The sequence below is a fragment of the Sminthopsis crassicaudata genome, chromosome 1, assembly GCF_048593235.1.
Source record: "Sminthopsis crassicaudata isolate SCR6 chromosome 1, ASM4859323v1, whole genome shotgun sequence".
NCBI lineage: Eukaryota > Metazoa > Chordata > Mammalia > Dasyuromorphia > Dasyuridae > Sminthopsis > Sminthopsis crassicaudata.
In genome coordinates this window covers 66,225,423-66,249,285 of record NC_133617.1, presented here as the reverse complement: position 1 = coordinate 66,249,285, position 23,863 = coordinate 66,225,423, and the positions used below count along the sequence as shown (strand labels likewise).

Here is a 23,863-nt window from a genome sequence, read left to right as displayed (position 1 = left end):
AAACAAATCCTATAAAAGTATTATTAGCCAAATAAGGAAGTATAATTCCTTAAAAGTTAGAATTGGACAGGTGGAAGCTAATGACTATAGGAACCATCAAGAATCAAACAAATTCAAAAGAATAAAAAAAATAGAAACGTAAAATAGAAACAAGAAAAAAACTGCCCTGGAAAAAAGATCCAGGAATAATCTCAGAATCACGGGACTACATGAAAACCATAATCAAAAGGAGAATCTGAACAATATCTTCTAAGAAATCATCAAGGAAAACGGTCCTGATATCCTGAAACGAGGGCAAAATAGGCACTTAAAGAATACAAACATCTCAGGAAAGAGATCCCCAAATAAAAACTCCAAGGAACATTATAACTAAATTTCAAAATTATCAAGCCAAGGGGGGGAAAAAAAAAAAACATTACAAGCGGCCAGAAAGGAACAATTCAAATATCAGGGAGCCACAATCAGGATTACACAGAATTTAGTGGCTGCAACATTAAAGAATCTATCTAGGTCACAGAACATGATACTCCAGAAGACAAAGGAGCTAGGACAGAAAACCAGTGAAATTAAACATAATATTTCAAGAGTTTAGCCATTCCATGAAATAAAGGAATTTCAAGTTTTCATAAGGAGAAAACCAGAGTTGAACAAAAAAATCTGATTTCCAATATCAAAACCTAAGAGGATTCAAAAAAGGAAAAAAAAAAAAAAAAAAAAAAAAAATTAGGGATTCGATGGAGCTGAACTGTTTATATCCCTACATGGGAAGATGATACATGTAATTCTTAAAAAATATTATTACTAGTATAGCTAGAAGGAATACACATAGACAAAGGATACAGGTTTAAGGTAAATTTGAGAGAATGACATAAAAAAAAATGAAAGAAAAAGAAGAGTATACAGGGTACAAAAGGAAGGGAGAAGCAGAATGGGGGTAAAATATTTCAAATGAAGAAGCACCAAAAAACCTAATATAGTAGAGGAAAGATAGGCATCACTTGAACCTTACTTTCATCTGTATTAACTCAACAAAGGAATAATATATACAATGAGTTGCTTATAAAAATTTGGGGCCGGACTATAGTAAAAACAAAAACTCACACTCTGTCTCTGCCTCTCAGCCCATTTGCCATAACCCGGCAGGCTGCCCGCTGCATCTGGCCCGCAGGCCGTAGTTTGAGAATCCCTGGAATAATATATACAATGAGTTGCTTATAAAAATCTGTCTTACCTGAGAGTAGGGTAGGAGAGGAAGAAATTAAGTGAAGGGGGAGAAGACAGAGAACTTAAAAGAAGGTAGGGAAGAACAAGAAAGAAAGTAGACACAAGCAAAACACTCTCAAGGAAAAAGAAGTAAAGAGTGAAAGGAGAAGTCAAACAGGAGGAAAAATAAGACAAGAGGGAAATACACAATCAATATAACAGTGAATATAAATGAGATGAAACGCTACCATAAAATGGAAGTGGATAGCAAAGTTGATCAAAACCCATAATTCTACAATATGTTATTTACAAGAAACATACTTGAAGCACAGAGAAACAAACAGAGTAAAGGTAAGAGGGGCAAAAGCAGAATCTATTGTGCTTCAGTGAAAAAAAAAAATTCCAACAGAGGTAGCTGATACCATGATATCAAGCAAAGCAAAAGCAAAAATAGACCTAATTAAAAGAAATAAGGAAGCTAAAATAAATCTTGCTAAAAGGAGCCACAGACAATGAAATTATATTGATATTAAACCTATATGCAGCAAATAGTGTAACATATATTCTTGTTTTATCTACTCATTCTTTAGAATTAATTTCCAGCTAATTTCTGGTCTATTTTTACACAGCCTTTTATTACACATATTTTTTATTGCATTTTAATCAGAAATGGATGCATTTAATATTTCTGCCTTTCTGCATTTGATTGTGAAGTTTTTATACTCTACTATATGACCAATTTTTGTGTAGGTGTCATTTATCACTGAGAAAGAAGTATATTCCTTTCTATTCCCATTCAATTTTCTCCAGTTATATCTAACTTTTCTAAAATTGTATTCACTTCCTTAACTTCTTATTTACTTTGTGGTTAGATTTATCTAGTTCTGAGAGGGGGAAGTTGAGATTCCCTAATAGAATAGTTTTGCTATCTATTTCTTCCTGCAACTCACTTAACTTCTCCTCTAAGAATTTGGATATCTCTTGATGCATATATGTTTAATATTGATAATACTATGAATGTTATGGAATATTACTGCTTTGTAAGAAACGACCAGCAGAATGATTTCAGAGAGGCCTGGAGAGACTTACATGAACTGATGCTAAGTGAAATGAACAGAACCAGGAGATCATTATACATGGCAACAACAAATCCTTGCCCCTTGAGAGAAGTTGAACTGGCTTTATCCAATGTGGTTGAAAGAGTCACTCAAAAACCCCTGGAAATATCAGTTTTTTGCTACATAAGAGGCACCCACAGCAGTCCTTCATCACGGAGACAGTGTGATTGAGTGGGTGAACCTTCTAGCACAACCAGAACAAAGCCTTACTACTCCTTACCCAGTGCTTGTGGCTAGAATTTTATTAAAGACTATTAAAAGAGTAATACAATTATCTGGGATAAGTCCTGAAAAAATATACACATTCTATACTAACACACAAATTAATGTATGCTGTGAGACCATCCCAGAATGGCAAATTTTATTGGCCACAGCTCCAAATTTTGCACATGGGTCTTCACTAAAGATAACCCGGCTACTACATAATTGGCGATGGATTTTTGAAGAAAAGATTTCTAAGGTTCTTTTTAAAGGACCAACAATCTTTACAAATGCTTCCAAAGAAATTATTTGTGCTGTATACTCTCATGTTTTAACCATAAAGAGAGTAGTCAGGATTCCTTTTCAGTCCATTCAACAGAATGAATTATTTGCTATCATGCTAGCTCTTACTTATTACCCAGGAGACATAAATATAATTACTGATTCAGCCTATTCAGTAGGTGTAGTACAAAGAATGGCCACAGCCCAAATAAAATTTGCAGCCTCTAATATTTATCAGCTCTTTAAGGAACTTCAAGAGCAAGTGAGAAAGCATCCAGGCAAGATTTATATCTTGCATGTCCACTCACATAGTGGACTTCCAGGTCCTATTTTTGATGGAAATTCAAAGGCAGATAGCTTTTTAACTATGTTAGCCAGTACTCCTTTATTTCAGGAAGCACAAGAATCTCATTCTAAATATCATCAGGCTGCTCGAGCTTTACATTTACAATTTGGAATAACAAGAGAGGAAGCTAGGAGCATAGTAAAAAGCTGTACAGCTTGCCTTTCCTTCTACGCTGCTACACTCCCTCCAGGGAAGAATCCTCGTGGTTTGAGACCCAATGAAATCTGGCAAATGGATGTGACCCATTATAAATCTTTTGGTCATCTGTCTTTTATCCACATGGTAGTAGATACCTTTTCAGGATTCATTTTTGCAGTGCCAATGTCAAAAGAGACAGCCTGAGTGGTCACTGAATTCCTAATACAAGCATTTGCAATTATAGGTGTGCCACAAGAAATAAAAACAGATAATGGACCTGCATATTCTCCTAAACATTTTGCACACTTTTGTGCGCAGTATAAGATTTTACACACCACTGGAATACCTTTTAATCCGCAAGGCCAGGAAATAGTAGAGAGAAGAAACAGAGATATTAAGACACTCCTCCAAAAACAAAAAAAGGGGGGAGCCACAGGTAACCCTAGAGAACTTCTAAATTTAGTACTCTATACCATTAATTTTCTAATTTTTGACAAAGATGCACTGGCTCCGGCAGACAGGTTTTATAACCCACCAGAAGGGCAGTGCCAAGTGCAAGCAGCTCCACTATCCTTAGATAATCGCCAGGTGATGTGGAGAGACCCAGAAAGTGGTGAATGGAAGGGACCAGATAGGTTAACTGCTTGGGGGAGAGAGTTTGCTTGTATTTCTTCAGCAGGAGAAGGAATCAGATGGGTGCCAACGAGTCGTATTCACATTGTCCATCGGAGAGAGACAGAAAAAGAGAAAAACCTCAAAACAAAGAAGATCTAAGAAACATCTGACACTGAAAGAGCATGGCTAATAAGAAGACTGTTAAAGAACTTTAAAACCAGCAGGAATCATTGGATTTCCTAACACAAGATGAGACTAATGGACAATGGACTTATGGACAGTTATAAATTCTCAATTTATGATTATTTGATCATGTTATTTGTTACATACTTCTAGTATGTATTATGTTACTATGTGCTTATGTAATTTATGTAATTATGTGTAATACCTCCTATATTGATGGATTTATGTTTCAAGGTCATGACTACCCTATGTTCTAAATCAAAAGAAAGGGAGAGATGTTAGGATTACAAGGTGAGAACTCAGGTTGTCTGGACAGTGACAAAGGTGAGAACTCAGGTTGACTTGACAGTTCTCTGGCTCAGATCTTTGGTTCGGGCCTTTAAAGGGAGTTTATACCTTAGGAATTCTAAGAGGAGCAAGTTCATTGGTGGAAGTATTTCCCCACACCCACTGAGTTCTCACATGCCTATTCTCTGGGAGGATAAAAGAAGGGGTGCATTGGGTCTGAGAGAATCTACTCTGGGATAGAGTTGTGATGCCAGGCAGCTGAAAGGAGACCAGTCTGATTTGGGGAAGGACAAGAGCTGGAGGAGATTTAGAGCTCCCAAGAAACCTGCGCACAGAGGAAAAGATTTTACAGATCTCCTCCCACAGAAGGATTATAATTGACCAGATGATCAGACCCTCACAATTCAAGAACTTTACACAAATCTATATGATGATCAACTCTGATGGATGTGGCTTTCCTCAACAATGACATGATTCAAACCAATTCCAATTGTTCAGTGAAGAAGACAGTCATCTACACCAAAGAGAGAACCGTGGGAGCTAAAGGTGGACCACAACATAGCTCTTTGTGTTGTTGTTTGCTTGCATTGTTTTCTTTCCCCGTTTTTTTTTTTCTTATTGATCCATTTTTCTTGTGCAGCAAGATAACTATAAATATATATACATATATTGGATTTAACACATTTAACATATATTGGACTACCTGTCATTTACGGGGAGTGGGGAAAAGGAGGGGATAATTTGGAACAGAAGGCTTTGCAAGAGTCAATGTTGAAAATTACCCATGTATATGTTTTGCAAATAAAAAGCTTTAATAAAAAATAATATTGATACTTCATTATCTATGACCTTTTTAATGAGATGTAGTTTCCTTTCTATTTCTTTTAATTAATAATCTATTTCTGCTTTTGCTTTGTCTGAGATCAAGATCACTACTGCTGTTCTTTATTACTTCAACTGAAGTGCAATATATTCTGCTCCAGCCTTTTTATCTACTTCAAATCTGTTTCTTATAAACAACATGTTGCTTTTAATTCACTCTTCTATTTATTTCTGTTTAATAGTAATGATTACTGTGTATTTCCCTCCATCCTATTTTTCTCTCTCTTCACCCTTTCCCTCCTCACCAGTGCTTTGCTTCTGACCTAGTCTACCTAGCTCAATCTTTCCACCCTTCTATCAGTCACCCCCTTTTCCTTACCCTTTCCCCTTCTACTTCTGTCCTCCCTTTTATCAGCCTTCCTTCTTCCCTTTTCTTTTCTCTTTCCCCCTCCTACTTCCCTATATGGTAAGGTAAATTTCTATAGCCAACTAAGTGTGTATAGCATACAAATTCTTAAAGGACAAGTTATGAGATACAAGTTTATGACCAAACTTGAAATAGAGAGTCTTACAAAATATAAAATAGATAATTTTGATCATATTAAATTAAAAGGTTTTTGCACAAATGAAACCAGGATTAGAAGGAAAGTTGAAAGCTGGAAACAATCTTTGTAGCAAGTATCTCTGATAAAGCCCTCATTTCTCAAATATTCAGAGAGCTAAGTCAAACTTACAAGAACATAAGCCATTCCCCCAATTAATAAAAGCTCAAAGGATAAGAATAGGCAGTTTTCAGATGAAGAAAATCAAAGCTACATATAATATAGGCTTCTGAACTGCTCTAAATCCAAACTTCTTAAACTGTGGTTTTACAACTCCATATGGGGGTCTTGTGACTGAATGTGGGAATCATAAAATTATGATTATATTATTATAAGTGTTTGATTTGTATACTTATTTTATATACCAATATACCAGGAGTCACGTAAAATTTTCTCAGGCAAAAAAGGATTGTGAATGGAAAAAATTTAAGAGAACCCTTGCTCCAAATGACTTAGGGAAATATAAATTAAAAGAACTCTGAAGTATCATTTCACATATATTAGATTGGCTAATTTGACAAAAAAGAAAAATGATAAATGTTGGAAAGGATATGGAAATATTGGGACACTAATGCACTGTTGGTGAAGCTGTGAACTGATCCAATCATTCTGGAGAGGAATTTGGAGCCAAGCCAAAGGGCAATTAAATGTTGCTTTACATCCTTTTATCATATCAGAGGTCATGAAAAATTATGAAATTCTTTCAAGAGATAAAGATAAATATGCTTCAATTGCCTAAGAATATAATGTATTTCAATGCCATTGAAAAACTATGAGCTATAATCAGGGCCAGGCTTGAAGAAAAAAATCAACTATTTATCAAAAGATTGATTTAATGTGTGGTTTCATAATGAATTGAGAAATCTATATAAAATATAACTGAAATTGTGTAAAACAAGTACTTGCAAAAAAAAAAAAAAAAGGACATATGACACCTTTTTTGAAAATGTAAGAAGTTTTAAGGTTAATTGTATAAATCAAATTATTTTACTTGTCACAATAAATTTGTACACCACTGTAGAACAAAACTCTTCCCATAATGGAATATTTTTTTGTCTTAGGAGGGAAAAGGAACTTACTTGTGTGAAGAATGTAACAAAGTGAATACTTCACACGACAGTCCAGCCCACTAGACCTAGAACATTCAACCCCTTCCACAAATCAAGCCATAACTGAAGAATGTTAAGTTAATAAGGCAAGATTATGTTTCTGTCAAAAAATTTATATCCCCATGTCTTCATTTCAAACCCATAGTGTATGTCTTCTGCTGTCAACATTATTTCAACTATAAATTAGAAAGTGCTTGGGATGATGGATAGGCCATGCAGAAAAGTAATAACTAGTGAAAGGATGCTGGATCAAAATGCCACTCACAGAGAAAACACTGAATTTGGTCATTTCTATAAGCTTTTGAAGAATAAATGAAGAAATCAATAGTAGATTACAGAATTAAGCATTTTTAATTATTAAAAGCAGATATTGATTTTTTTTTCCTCAAGAAGTAAATACCATTTGAAAGATTTATATATAGTGTGCATATTCACTTCTTTAAAGGCTGCCAGGAATTTCAATGATAGAATCTAACCATAATGCTAAAGTATCATGTCTCTTTGAGTAAAAATGTTGCTTGAATTTCAACTGTACTTGCTTCAGTCATGAGAAAACAAAAACTTTTATCAGCCACTAATGCCAGGCAAACCAGCAGTGATCTTTTAAACTTAAAACACCTCCCAAATTTAGAGACCAAGGCCATTTTTGCAGGATTCTCTTGATTATAAATGAGAATTTAATTAACTTATCCATGTTTCTTACAAAATTAAGAGCAATGCCATGATGTGGCAAGAAAAAAATTTCATAAAGACTTATGTGTTCCCATGTAAAATGTATGGGATTGCCTGTCATCGGGGGGAGGGAGTGCAAGGAGGGGGGGGATAATTTGGAAAAATGAATACAAGGGATAATATTATTAAAAAAAAAATCTAAATTAAAAAGAAAAAGACTTATGTGTTCCAAAAACAAAGTTCATGTGGCTTAGGGAGAAAGGGAAATGATATATGAAAGATAAAATATAATCTGGTTTTCCAGAACAAAGTATCTAATCCAAATTGAATAGGAGGGAACATTCTTCCTTCTGAGTCATTTTGTTTCAACATCTGTAAAAGTTCCCTTTGGAGAAACACTATTTTCTAAAATATCAACAAGGAAAACCCACTACTACTCATTTAAGAGCGATTTTCCTTATTAGGTGTTTGGTGTGAATGATGCTCAAAATAAAAATGAGGACAGGTAAAAGAACTAGTAGGCATTTCATAAAACAGAACACCCTACTATCAGATAAACAAAAGCAATAATTGGGGATTGGCCTCCTGAATTTTAGCCCAGGAAAAAAAAAGTACTAATCCTCTCCTCATCTACTAATGCTGGAGGCTGTTTGACTGAATTGTCAGAAACAATTTTCTATTTGCTAGTGAAGTGAGGGTATGATCATAGAACTAACAACTATACTTGACAAATTGTTCTTCCCAGGAAGCCTTCAAAAATATCCTCAAGAGAAGCTACTTTCTATGATTGCCTGGCCTCTCAGCTACAGCTCTGTATCAGGAGAGCTGTACCATCAAACCTGTTCAGAAGAATAAACATCTCTGATATGGACTGATTCTGAGAAATACTAGACTGAAACCCAAGTCTCACAACTTTGAGTTCCTGTTTGGGCATTGTCACTAAATAAAATTTTAGTTATGGCAGAGGTCCACTCTTCCCTGCAAAGCTTCTTACATAATAGAAAAGCCCAAAGGGAACAGAAAGGAATATCCCAGAGTCTCAGAACAATATGATAACCTCAAAATATTTCCTATGCTCCCTTTGCTCCCAGAATTTGGAGGCTGAAAGATACATGCAAGGTCATCAAATTCCATCTTCTCTTTTTAGAAATGATGAGACGAAAGCCCAGAAAAAAGAGATGACTTTTCTAAGATCATGCAAGAGCAAAGCAGCTAAAAGCTGTTTTTCAAAGGCAGTGCTCCCTCAACAATACCATGTAGCTTCCCTTTGTGGAAGGAAGGTACCAGGTAAAGAAGAGAAAGAAAGAAAGAGGAAAAAGTAAGAACAAAGAAAAAGATTAAAGGGTGAGAAAAAGAGGATGCTCTCCAACTCATATACAATGACAACTATGAATCACAAAACCCAAGAAGAACAGCCAATAGCAAAACCCAAAGTCACTGATCTTTAGCTATTTGGGAACACACAAGTTTCCACTTCAGCCAAGCAAATTCATCACAAAACCAGATGATGTCACTTCAAATTTCATTCATCAAAGCCTTCTCACAACGAAAAGTGAAGCAACCTTTGAAGCAGTAAATTGAATGAGTTCACAGCCTTCACGCTTTAAGAAAGTCAAGATGTTTTATTTCTAAACAGGTAATTCATTCCCTCAAAGGAAACTGAGCTTTTAACTCAAGGCTGGGCTTTGTCTCCCAATAATATGCAGAGAATCCTTGATCTCAGGAACTTTCATAGCAAGCCAAGATTTGGGTATAATAATTATACATGTAGGTTATCTAGAGATTAAATTGGTTTTATAAATTTATCTCCAAGATAGGCAAAAATTGGTTCCTGGTCCTGGAGAAGTGATGAAAGAGAATTGGGTTAAAAATTTATGACCTTTTATGTTTCTGGCTCCCCAACTCTTTAAAAGGAAAGAGAAAGATGCAGAGAGACAATACCTGTGTTCACTGGTATTAAGAATTCCCATCTGTGAAATCTCAAAAAAAAAAAAAAAAAAAAAAAAGATCTGCAGCCTATACTCTGAGAAAGCCGCCTAGAGCACTGAGAGGTTATGTATCCTTTACCTAGATGAAACACAGTCAGTATGAATTAGAGGTCAGTCTTCCTATCCTTGAGGTCTTCCTTCTATCCAGAATACATTCTGAAGAGCTGGCCAAAAAGAAACGAAATTGCAGAAAAGATAATGACCTGTATTGATTGTTAGAAGCTTTCTCACCTGGGAATTTTTTTTCCCTTTTGCTAGAAATGATTTTATTATTATTTTCATAAAGATTTTTCTTTTATTTTCTTTTTTTCCTTTTTGCTGAGGCAATTGGGGTTAAGTGACTTGGCCAGGGTTACACAGCTAGGAAGTGTTAAGTATCTGAGGCAGATTTGAATTTGGGTCCTCCTGACTTCAGGGCTGGTTGCCCTATCCATTACAAAACCTTGCTGCCCCCAAGCTTTTTATTTTCAAAGCATATGCATGGATAATTTTTCAATACTGACCTTTGCATAGCCTTGAGTTTCAGATTTTCTTCTCCTTCCTCCCACCCCCTCCCCTAAATGGCAAGCACTCCAATATATGTTAAATATGGTAGAAATATATATATATTAAATCCAATATATACATACATATTTATACAATTATCTTGCTGCACAAAAAAAAGATAAAAAAAAATAGAAAGTAAATGAGTAAGAAAACAAAATGCAAGTGAACAATAGCAAAAAGAGTGAGAATGTTATGTTGTGATTCATATGCAGTCCTCTCTGGGTGTAGATGGCTCTCTCCATCACAAGATCATTGGAACTGGCACCAATCATCTCATTGTTGGAAAGAGTCACATTCATCAAAATTGATCATGGTATAATATTGATGTTGTCATGTAAGTGATCTCCTGGGTCTGCTCATTTCACTTAGCAGCAGTTCACATAAGTCTCTCCAGACCTCTCTAAAATCATCCTGCTGGTCATTTCTTACAGAACAATAATATTCTGTAACATTCATATACCATAACTTATTCAGCCATTCTCCAATTGAGGGACATCCATTGTTTCCAGTTTCTAGCCACTACAAAAGGGCTGCCACAAACATTTTTGCACATATAGGTCCCTTTTTCTCCTTTAAGATCTCTTTGGGATATAGGCCTAATAGAAACATTGCTGAATTAAAGGGTATAACGCAGTTTGATAACTTTTTGAATGTAGTTCCAAACTGCTCTCCAGAATGGCTGGATCTTTTCACAATTGCACCAGCAATGTATCAGTGTTCCAGTTTTCCCACATTCCCCTCCAACATCTGTCCTTGTCTTTTCCTAGCCAATCTGAGAGGTATGTAATGGTATCTCAGAGTTGTTTTAATTTGCATTTCTCTGATCAACAGTGAGTTAAGAGTACCTTCTCATATGACTAGAAATGGTTTTAATTTCTTTAACTGAAAATTGTCTGTTCATATCCTTTAACCATTTATCAATTGGAGAATGGCTTGTATTCTTATAAATTAGAGTCAATTCTCTATGTATTTTAGAAACAAGGTCTTTATCAGAACCTTTGACTATAAAAATGATCTGGGAATTCTTTATACCAATGAAGTCAGAGACCTGCCTGTCTATATGCTCTAAGAACTAATTCTTGATTAACTTTAAGATAAATTCATAAAACCAATTTAATCCCAGGTCATCAGGCCCTAAGGATACAGGAAAGTACACATCTAGCAAAGGGATTTTTCAAAGTATAACAAAAGCATAAGATACGCAATATATCTGAAAAGAATGGATCTTATGCAAAATAATTTGATTCTCAAAACTATAAAGATGAGAATTAGGTATTTCTGGATATCAATTGGTACCAAAAGGGGCTAAACAAAGAAAAAGATAAGAGGCTAACTAAGTATTCATACTTGTGGGTGTAGGGGGTGTGTAAAAGGATTACCACCTTAAGGGCTGCTGAACCCTTTTCAGGACTTCCCATTCACCTTGATGTTCCCATGATTCACCCAACTTTCCCTTGCAGCTCCAAGAAGCTGTAGCATGCACAATGGCCACACCTCAGCAAACCATCTTGGCAAACAGGCTAAATCAAATTGAGGGTAGCCGACAGGCCTTAAACCTGTGAGTTACAGAGATATCCTCCCTGAGCAAGTGAAGACTTTCCCCAATAGAATAAGTGGATATGAACAATTTATTCCAATGGCCACAAAGGCAGCTGAGGCAGAGCACTGTGGAGTACTTGGACCTTGGTCAGGCCACAAAAATGCCAAGGTGTCCCTGCTTCCTAGGCAGGTGCCAGTTATCTTGACTTTTGTCCTGCCACTGGACTCCAAGGCTTCAGGGAGAGAGTGCACACTGACTTGTGCAACTCTAAACCAATTCATAGCATCTCAAGATATCACCTGTGATGTTGTGAGTCCCTCTGAGAAAGGGAAGGACAAACAATGACAACAACCCTTGTGGATGGGGCTTGGCTTATAGGTTTGTGTAAGGTTCAATGAAGCTGTGCTATGTTTGGAGTACATTCCCATTCACTCAGTGAGGGACATATCAAGTAGTGAAATAAAACTGTGACAACTGACATCAAAAATCATCCAAGTCCTGGGATCCTAACTACAACCCAATAAGCATTTTTAGACTTATTTGTGAAGTTTAAGGCAAAGACAAAATAAAAAAGAGGTCTTGACCACAAGGACCTTAAATCAAACAATTAAAGAGGGTAGAGGAAAAAAACTACAGGAACATGCCATGGGCCCATAGCAAACCAAAAACAGAACAACAAACTAAGTATACTTGGCAAAATAATTTGATGCTCTGAACTGGCCTTACCAGAGCGAATCATTCATACAGTAATACCAAAAAACAAAACAAAACAAAACAAAACAAAACAAAAAAAAAAAAAACCCCTTACCTTCCATTACAAAAGAGAAAAAAATGAAATCTGTGATCTGAATACAAACATCTCCCAGAGCCCCACCCCATTCCATGTATTTTTTGTTAAACTTTGTATGTACATACCCGATCAAAAGGGATGCTGTACTTCTTCAAGATGGAGGGAGAGATGAGAGTCATCTTGTGACGGAGAAAGGCATCACATCCCTGAGAACTGCCAGGGAAAAACCCTGGGAAGAAAGCAAAAGAAGGTATCATCATCAGTCAAGTCAGCTGTCCTAACCAGGAGTAATTCATAATCTACGTTCAAAAGTCATAAATAAACAGAAGTAGGAAAAAGTTCTTAAACAAGAAAAATATCCATCTCCAGCCTTCCCCTTAGGAGAGAGATGATGAAAAAGATGGGATTTTTGAAAGACTGATTTACATTTAGAAGAGAGAGTTAACTACCTCAAACTAGACAGCTGGGTGGGGTGAGGGGGGTGTAGGGGGTGTGGGGGGCGTGGGATGGGGGTGGGAGGGGGTAGGGGAAAGTGGTAAATCAATTCTTCTTTTCAAGAGTTCCATAAGATTAAGGAAGAAGAGAAGAGCTTCTACTGGCATTCCAGTGCTTTTCTTAAAACTAAAACTCGCTCTTCCAAGAGTCACCCAACTGCCTGAAGTTGACAATAAAATGTTGCACTGTTGTACATCATCCTCAGTAACTGTCAGATGATAAATTACAATAGCACATAATATAACAAACAAAAACCAACTGGCCGTTGCCTATATGCATTCATAATGGTAAACTTCTTATATTTCTTCCCCTTCATAATCTGTTTTTTTTTTCAATTAAACTATACTATTCTCTGACTCTTTATTCTTGCCATTCTTATTTCACCTTTGTGCCTATTAATACTTTATTCTTGAAGAGGACTGAACTGACATCACTATGTTTGAATCAAGTTACAGTGTGTCTGACTGTGAATGATCCAGACCAATATGAGCTCAGAATGCTCTGCCACAGGTAGGACACAAATAATCCATATGATCATTTAGGAGAGCTTCTCTAATTTTGTGTATTTTGCATTTCCTTTGGGCTAATTCAATTCTGCTTTGCTCATAGAGGACAACACCCTCTCTGATGAGGGCACACCATGCTGGGCAGTCTTGTGCCAGTGTCTCCCATGTCATTCATATATACATATATATATATATATATATATATATATATATATATATATATATATATGTATATATATACATATATATATATATATATATATATATATATATATATATATATATATATGTATATATGTGTATATATATAAATTCTAAATTTCACAAGAGAGACATTGACTTTTCCAATTCTACTGCAGAGAGCACAAGTCTGTTGAGTTGGCCATATCATTAAAATGTCAAATGTATGCTTGCCAAAAAGATTATTTTATGGAGAACTAACACAGGGTAAACACTCACAAAGTGGTCAGAAGAAGCCATACAAGGACACTATTAATACATAGCTGATATTTATATGACATTTTATTATATATATATATATATATATATATATATATATATATATATATATATATATATATATTATAATATTATCCCTTGTATTCATTTTTCCAAATTATCCCCCCCTCCCTCTATTCCCTCCCCCCGACGACAGGCAATACCATACATTTTACATGTGTTACAATATAGTCTAGGTACAATACATGTGTGTGAATATCATTTTCTTGTTGCACAATAAACATTAGAATCCAAAGGTACATGCAACCTGGGCAGACAGATATTAGTGCTAACAATTTACATTCACTTCCCAGTGTTTCTTCTCTGGGTGTAGCTACCTCTGTCCATCACTGATCAACTGGAAGTGAGTTGGATCTTCTTTATGTTGAAGATTTCCACTTCCATCAGAATACATCCTCATACAGTATTGTTGTTGAAGTGTACAGTGATCTTCTGGTTCTGCTCATTTCACTCAGCATCAGTTGATTTAAGTCTCTCCAGGCCTCTCTGTATTCCTCCTGCTGGTCATTTCTTACTGAGCAATAATATTCCATAACCTTCATATACCACAATTTACCCAACCATTCTCCAATTGATGGGCATCCATTCATCTTCCAGTTTCTAGCTACAACAAAAAGAGCTGCCACAAACATTTTGGCACATATATGTCTCTTTCCGCTCTTTAGTATTTCTTTGGGATATAATCCCAGTAGTAGCGCTGCTGGGTCAAAGGGTATGCACAGTTTGATAACTTTTTGGGCATAATTCCAGATTGCTCTCCAGAATGGCTGGATTCTTTCACAACTCCACCAGCAATGTATTAGTGTCCCAATTTCCCCACATCCCCTCCAACATTTGTCATTATTTGTTCCTGTCATCTTAGCCAATCTGACAGGTGTGTAGTGGTATCTCAGAGTGGTCTTAATTTGCATTTCTCTGATCAGTAGTGATTTGGAACACTCTTTCATGTGAGTGGATATAGTTTCAATTTCTTCCTCTGAGAATTGTCTGTTCATATCCTTTGACCATTTATCAATTGGAGAATGGTTTGATTTCTTATAAATTAGGGTCAGTTCTCTATATATTTTGGAAATGAGACCTTTGTCAGAACCTTTGTTTTTAAAAATATTTTCCCAATTTGTTACTTCCCTTCTAATCTTGTTTGCATTAGTATTATTTGTACAGAAACTTTTTAGTTTGATGTAATCAAAATCTTCTATTTTGTGATCAATAATGATCTCTAGTTCTCCTCTGGTCATAAATTCCTTCCTCCTCCACAAGTCTGAGAGGTAGATTATCCTCTGTTCCTCTAATCTATTTATTATCTCCCTCTTTATGCCTAAATCATGGACCCATTTTGATCTTATCTTGGTATATGGTGTTAAGTGTGGATCCATATCTAATTTCTGCCATACTAATTTCCAGTTTTCCCAACAGTTTTTTCCGAATAATGAATTTTTATCCCTAATGTTGGAATCTTTGGGTTTGTCAAAGATTAGATTGCTATAGATGTACCCTTTTTTGTCCTTTGTATCTAATCTGTTCCACTGATCTACCGGTCTATTTCTTAGCCAATACCAAATGGTTTTGGTGACTGCTGCTATATAATATAGCTTTAGATCAGGTACACTTAGACCACCTTCCTCTGACTTTTTTTTCATTAGTTCCCTTGCAATTCTTGACCTTTTATTCTTCCATATGAATTTTGTTGTTATTTTTTCTAGGTCATTAAAATAGTTTCTTGGGAGTCTGATTGGTATAGCACTAAATAAATAGATTAGTTTGGGGAGTATTGTCATCTTTATTATATTCGCTCGGCCTATCCAAGAGCACTGAATGTCTTTCCAATTATTTAAATCTGATTTTATTTTTGTGGCAAGTGTTTTGTAATTTTTCTCATATAATTCCTGACTTTTCTTTGGTAGATGGATTCCCAAATATTTTATACTCTCAACATTTGTTTGGAATGGAATTTCTCTTTGTATCTCTTGCTGTTGCATTTTGTTAGTGATATATAAAAATGCCGAGGATTTATGTGGATTTATTTTGTATCCTGCCACTTTGCTGAAATTTTGAATTATTTCTAGTAGCTTTTTAGCAGAGTCTTTGGGGTTCTCTAAGTATACCATCATGTCATCTGCAAAAAGTGATAGTTTAATTTCCTCATTTCCTACTCTAATTCCTTGAATCTCTTTCTCGGCTCTTATTGCCGAGGCTAGCGTTTCTAGTACTATATTGAATAGTAATGGTGATAGTGGGCAGCCTTGTTTCACTCCTGATCTTACTGGGAAAGGTTGCAGTTTATTTCTATTGCATATTATGCTTACTGACGGTCTTAAATATATACTCCTGATTATTCTAAGGAATAATCCATTTATTCCTATACTCTCAAGAGTTTTTAGTAGGAATGGATGTTGGATTTTGTCAAATGCTTTTTCTGCATCTATTGAGATGATCATATGGTTCTTATTAATTTGATTATTAATATGGTCAATTATATTAATAGTTTTCCTAATATTAAACCAGCCCTGCATTCCTGGAATAAATCCTACTTGATCATAGTGTATTATCTTGGAGATGATTTTCTGAAGTCTTTTTGCTAATATCTTATTTAAGATTTTAGCATCAATATTCATTAAGGAGATTGGTCTACAATTTTCTTTCTCAGTTTTCGATCTACCAGGTTTAGGTATCAGTACCATGTCTGTGTCATAAAAGGAGTTTGGTAGGACTCCTTCATCCCCTATTTTTTCAAATAATTTATATAACATTGGGGCTAATTGTTCTTTAAATGTTTGGTAGAATTCACATGTGAATCCATCTGGCCCTGGGGATTTTTTCCTGGGGAGTTGATTAATAGCTTGTTCTATTTCTTTTTCTGAAATGGGACTATTTAAGCAATTTATCTCCTCCTCTGTTAATCTAGGGAGCCTATATTTTTGGAGAAAGTCATCCATTTCACTTAAGTTATCAAATTTATTGGCATAAAGTTGGGCAAAGTAACTCCTTATTATTTCTCTAATTTCCTCTTCATTGGTGGAAAGATCCCCCTTTTCATTTGTAAGACTATCAATTTGATTTTCCTCTTTCTTTTTTTTGATCAAATTTACCAAAGGTTTATCTATTTTATTGGCTTTTTCATAAAACCAACTCTTGGTTTTATTTATTAATTCAATAGTTTTTTTACTTTCAATTTTATTGATTTCTCCTTTTAATTTTTGTATTTCGAGTTTAATTTTTGGTTGGGGGTTTATATGACATTTTAAAGAAATGCTTGTTGATTTGACTAAAGGCCTGAAGGATCCCTCCCCAAAACCCTGTGATGTAAGTACAATAAACACCAATATCCCCATTTTATAGGAGAGGAAACAGGTTCAGAGAAGTTAAATAATCTGACCCTAGAGTAAGTGTCAGAAGTAGGGTTTGAATTCAGTTTAATGCCAGAGGAGGTAACCCTTAAACTGAAAATTATTACAATAGCATGTTATGATGTTGCTTTTCCTAAACATCATTATTGACATAGTAATCTCTAGGACAGTACCTTTCCATCAACTGGTATGGCCCAACTCGTGACTACAGATAATTATCAAAAGAAGGGTCTTTTTTTGTATTCATTTTTGTCTCACTAACAATTAAAATTGTACTTTGACCACAATGGAGACTTTGAAAAGGTTTTTATTAAATTTGAACTTATTAAACATATGACTATGGCTTGAAAAAGTTTAAAGATGGATTCAAATATGGATCTTTCCCTCCACAGGTGTAAAAGTACATTAGCCTAACACTATTAATTGGTTTTGCAAAAAAAAATGGTAGAAAACAATAATCAGCAATTCACAAAATTATGGTGAAGTTTGTATCACAATGTACCATACTGGTTTGGTTGTTTCCTCCAAATTGAGTTTACATGGAGATTATGACCAACAAATTGTATTATTTTTTTCAGTATGCACTTATATATTATTACCACTTAAAGAGGAGAAATTTGGAGAGTGTCTTCTATATTTGAACTATGATCTTATGGACAACAGTACTAGAATTTTCTTGGATCTCGATTTTAGAGTCTTTTCAAGTTACAGTCAAATTCAGGTATGATTAGCCAACTCCCAAATCCCCACCACGATGTCCACAAAAGCTTGCAACATACTAAGAAGAAAGGAGAGAATAAACATTTGTTTATACAGGTCTGACACTGGGCTAAGCACTTTATACATCTCATTTGTTCTTTACAACACTCTTCCAAAGCAGAGGGCTGCTGTTATCCTCATTTTATAGATGACATGGAAACTGTGGCAAACAGAGTGATTAAACAGAATGATTGCTAGCAGTTACTAAGATCTCATTTGAATTTAGGACTTTCTGATTCCTGGACTAGTGCTTTCTCCACTGTGCTATCTAGTAGCCATGAAGATGATCTTTACTAGGCAAGTATAACACCAATTGAATACCTATAGTATATACATAAGATAAATAATAGCTGGTCTTCTCTAGTCCATCTCTGTACCAGGACTACTTAAAAATTTTTCCACTCACAAGCCCTTTTTGTCTGAGAAATTTTTACATAGCATTGCATATATAGCTACATAAATTAGATAAGCAAATCAGACATTTACTAAAAATAAACCATAACTTCATGGACCCCCACATATAGTCACACAATGGAGTCACAACCCACAATTGTGAAGAAGCTTTGCTCTATCCAGTTCCCTTAAGATAGCAGAGCAGAGTATAATTCAACACAAGATTCCTCTTCCCCCCCACCCCCAGATTTTAAAAATTACATCAAAAACAAATAAACAAATACAACCAAACCTAAAACTCAAACCAATTCACCATAAGATTACAATCTAGTTTTCCTGTCTAAAGCAGAAAAAAAATCTGAAAAAGACTTTTAAAAAAAGAAATAGAAATTACAGCTTCAAAAATACTTATCTAAAAAGGCACCCAACTTTATTTTAAAAAAAAAATACAAATAGAGGAAGAGGTTGAAGGGTTTGAGAAAGAAGGGCCTAAAGGAAGGGGTTAGGGCTGACTCCCCTCCCCTACACTTTGGCTATTTGCTGTTATGGAAACCTGAGACTTGATGAATTAATCACAGGAGGCATTATATATATTATATATATATTTGGATAATAATTGGATATCTTCTCCCCCCCCCCCCAGTGTACATATACTGTCTGAGACTAGTGCCCTGCTTTTGCCTAGAAACTTCTCTTGCTGGTACTGGCTTGCTAGTATTGCACCTAGTGGGCCATGGGCATTTGTGGATAAGTTTATTTTAATCCTAAATGGTTCTGTAAGTAGAGATATATAATGTCCATATTCTGTATTAATAGAGGGTGACTAGGATCAATAAAACCCCATAGAAAAGCTTTCTCTCCTCTCCCCTTCACAACCCTACCTCCTTCTCCAGTGATTCTAGGGTCTCTTTAGGAACTTTGATATTTTAAGTAGGGTGAGGGAATATGATGGGGAGACAGGAATTTTTGTTCCTTCAAGGAATAGGCTTTTAATTCATTCTTGGCAGAAGGAAAGATGGGATAGAAAGGAAAATGGAGGAAGTAGCAAGAACCTTATGATTATTCCTGGGACAACTCCATTCTCTTTCCCTCTCCCTTTAACACCTATCCTAGCTTATAATTTCATTTCTACTATAATGCCTCCTGTGATTAATTCATCAAGTCCCGGGTTTCCATAACAGCAAGTAGCCAAAGTGTAGGGGAGGGGAGTCAGCCCTAACCCCTTCCTTTAGGCCCTTCTTTCTCAAACCCTTCAACCTCTTCCTCTATTTGTATTTTTTTCAATCTTGGAGAATCAACCTGATTGATGAGACATAATAAGGATGTTTTAGAAAGGGCAAAGGATTACTGAATCCACCAACTTTTTTGTACTAAAAGCATTTCAATTAGAATTATGACTGCCTGCCACCCAGTTCGTTGTCCTTCTCTGCAGTTTTTCTTTTTAATGCACAGTTTAAGTGGCTCTCATTAAAGCTACTAATAAAGAAGCACATTTTAAGTGATTAGCACCAATAACATGGTAACATATTAATGTTCTCTCCATGGGCTCCACAACTCTCCCAGTGAGCCCATTTATAGCTTAGCTATTCATTTTCCATATTAATTGCAAACTCATTTCACTGAATCTCTGTATATTATAGTCCAATGAAGCAGGGCAAGAAAAGTTTACAAAGAACATTTACAAAAAGAGCTTTGTTTTAGCTTCTCAAAATGATTTGACTGTTCTTTTTCTAAAAAACAAAGCCTTGGAAAAGTTAACCCAAATAGGCGGCTACTGAAATCACTTTTAAGTGGGAATTTTCATTACCTCATTCACTTTACATTTCCCAAATAAAATCTATAGCATCTTTCTTTGGCACTGGAATCTCAAAGAGAATACAATCAAATCATCTGAGTATTAGATTAAACAATTCAATCCAAAGAGGGCAGAAGATGAGTTCAGAATTAGGGAAAAGGGAAGAACTAAGGAAAAAAAGAGCTTCTGGAAGAAGTATTGAGTTTTAATGGATGGAGGGCATGTCTCCACCCACACCTATTATTAGACAGGAGAGGAGTCCATTCCAGGCAAAGATGGCATACTATATATGGAGGTAGAAAGCTATTGGAAAAGAATAAAGAGCAAAGTTTCTTAAATTGTGAGTCATGAATTTATATGGAATTATATAATTGAATGTGGGGAGGTCATGATAAATTTGGCAACAGTAAAAGATATGAAATACTTTGCCAAGATTTAATTCTTTATGTAAAAATTAACAAGCACATCCATCTCATTAGTGTGCAACTTTGCTTTCATCTCTAATAAATGATAAAATTATATATATATATATTACAAAAATTATTTTAAAATAAATTTCTTTATTATTTATTATCAATATATGCTTAATTTGTATACTTATTTTACTTTATATACTTATATGCCTGGAGTCACATAAAAATTTCTTGGGCAAAAAGGGATTGTGAGTAAAAAAAGTTTAAAACACCCTGGTGTAGACTAGCTCATTTTTATACAGGAAGTCTAGAAAGAGGCAAGGGAGGGAGGCTGAAAAGAAAGGAAAAGAGCATTTATTAACCATGTACTACTACTACTACTACCACCACCACCACCACCACCACCACCACCACCACCACCATTACTTCTTAAGAAGCCCTGGTACAGAAGAGAGAAAATACTTAAAAAAAAAAAAAAATTAGAATCTAAGTCTGAATTCAGCTTCTCACCAACTGTATGAATTTGGACCTTCTCTAGATCTAAATTTCCTCAGCTGTAAAATGAAGAAGACAAGATGTTTTCAATAACCCATAAGGTCCTTTCTAGTGTTAAATTTACTTTAAAAATTTTTTTTCTTAATCCAATTATATTTCAAATAGGAAAAAAAAAAATCAGCTGATGGGATAAATGGCTATCTGGTAATAAAATCTGCAATGCACAGAGATGCATGTCACCAAAAATTTTAATAACAGACTTTGTAACAAAAGCCCTCTTCAGTTGGTGAGTTCAGAAAGCCATAAAAATATCATCTGTGTTAAAAGTCTATGTGAGACTTTGTTATGCTAGTTTCCTTTAACTGTTCTGCCTCAGTTTCCCTGAACTATTTTGCCTCAGTTCCTTGAATTGTTACTGCCTCAGTGCCATTGGTTGCAACTCCCCTTCCTGACCATTAGAACTGATATAAATTAGGGCTGGGAGACCTGACCACTAGCATTCCATAGAGCCATAAACTACAGATGGTTAATCTCAGATAAGGGAGAATTATCTCCTAATTCACATTGAGTAGCTCCTAACCTCTCCCAACTTATCAGGATTTATGAACCTTCTTTACTCCCAACCTGTCAAAACCACATTTTGGTCTATTCCTGGAAGTTCCGGAACACCAAAGCTCTAACTCCACCCTTTGTTTCCCTGATCACTGGCACCCTATAAGAATCCCTGGAATCCATCACCCATTGCTGGATGCTTTGAGACACGAGTCCAATTCAGTCACTGGGGGTAACATGGATCCTGTTTTGCCCCTAGCCCAATCTCTCCCTCCAAGTAAAATGTTAAAAACTCTCTAATCTCTATTTTGCCTCAGTTTCTCTGGCATTACAACTTCTCTAGAAAGACTCATACTTGACAAAGAACCTACTGATTGAGATTAAAAGGTACATCAGCTTTCAGAAAAGCTTGGAAAACTTACATGAACTGATTCTGAGTGAAGTGAGCACAACCAGGAGAACATAGTACACAGTAACATGAAGATTATATTATAATCAACTATGATAGACTTAGCTCTTCTCAGCAATGTAGTGATCCAATACAATTCCATTAGATTTAGGATGGAAAATGCCATCCACATCCAGAGAGAAAACTATGAAGACCGAATGTGGATTGAATTATACTATTTTCATCTTTCTTTTGTTTGTTTGCTTTTTCCTTCTTGTGGTTTTTCCCCTTTGGGTCTGATTTTTCTTGCACAACATGGCAAATATGGAAACATGTCTAAAATGATTGTACATGTATATAACCTCGTATCAGCTTGCTTTCTGTCTTAGGGAGAGGAGAGATAAGGTAGAAAAAATTTGGAATGCAAAATCTTACAAAAAATGAATGTTGAAAACTATCTTTATATGTACTAGGAAAAATAAAATACTACTAAATTAAAAAAAAATCTTAATTGAATCAATAGGGAGATGGAGAGGAGACACACAAGCACACAAAAGGGCAGATAGCACATCTTAATAACTAAATTCTCCATCCTCACCTCCAACAGCTGGCTTCCTTCTCTTCCTTTAAATCCCATCTAAAATACTATCTCATAGAAGAAGCCTTTCTAGATCTCCCTTAATTCTAGTGCCTTCCCCCCTTTTTATTACCTTTCATTATTTTACATATAAATTATTTGTACATAGTTGTTTGCATGTTGTCTCCTCCATTAGACTGTCACCTTCTTTTATTTTTCTAAATATCTTAAGGAATAAGTTCTTGATAAATAATTATTGACTGACTAAATAAACTTATAATGATCAGGCAATATAAAATCCATTGCCAACTTTATAACAGATATAAGATTCGATAAGATCTGCCAGGGCTCTGACTGAAAGCAAAAGCTTTGATAGCCCAGAGTCAACTCTATAAGATATATAAGAATCTGAATAAGAGTAAAATGTTACTTTATTAGAGGCCAGCTATCATTCATCATGAATATACCAGTTCACAAAACTATTATTAGGAAAACTCTTTGCAAACTATACAGCAGAAATAAAAAATTATAAACAGAGAAATAAAACTATCTCAAGGGAATAGGTATTGGGTTTTTTTTTTACTCCAAACTACCTTCAGTTCAAGTTTCATATTGTGAGCATATATGGAACAAAGACCACAAGATGGCCAGGGAAAACCTCTTCCAGTAACAGAAACAATGTGAATACTTCATGAATACTGAATACTGATAGGCAAATATAAAGACAGGAAAAATGGAGGTCACCTCTAAATGTCATCTAAATCACTGGGTTTAACATTTTCCATAGTAACAAGCTGCCATTTTAATTGTTATAAGTACTACAACCTAGCTTCTCACTACTGGATTAGGGGATTTTACAATGCAGGTCAATCTGCAGATATTATAAAAAAAAGGCAAAAGGTTTGGATATCTGATAAATGAGGCACCATACTCCTTGAATAAGCAACAGTTTATTGTAATCAAATTGGAAGAAGGTGCAAAAATTCTACCCATAAAAAGGTTGTTTTAATCACTCCCTCCCTTTTCAGATAAACATTTTAATGAAGGCTTCATCTGAAGTCAGAGAACCTAAGGAGAAATACAAGCTTGGCAATCATTACTTCTTTGAGTCTCAGTTTTCTTATTTATAAAAAGAAACAGCTGGTCTAGATGGTTTCTCCAGACTCTCTCTAGCTATAAAC

General features: G+C 35.2%; 1 protein-coding gene across 5 annotated transcripts in view; it reads right to left on the bottom strand.

Annotated features, from left to right (window-relative positions):
* The window catches only part of KDM4B (lysine demethylase 4B), a 273,807-nt gene that overhangs the window by 114,767 nt on the left and 135,177 nt on the right, over nt 1-23,863 (bottom strand). For all 5 annotated transcript variants that reach the window (XM_074308507.1, XM_074308472.1, XM_074308482.1 and 2 more), the window contains one exon: nt 12,569-12,672. In XM_074308507.1, coding sequence (XP_074164608.1) covers nt 12,569-12,672 — 104 coding nt within the window. The remainder of the gene's footprint in view (nt 1-12,568; nt 12,673-23,863) is intronic.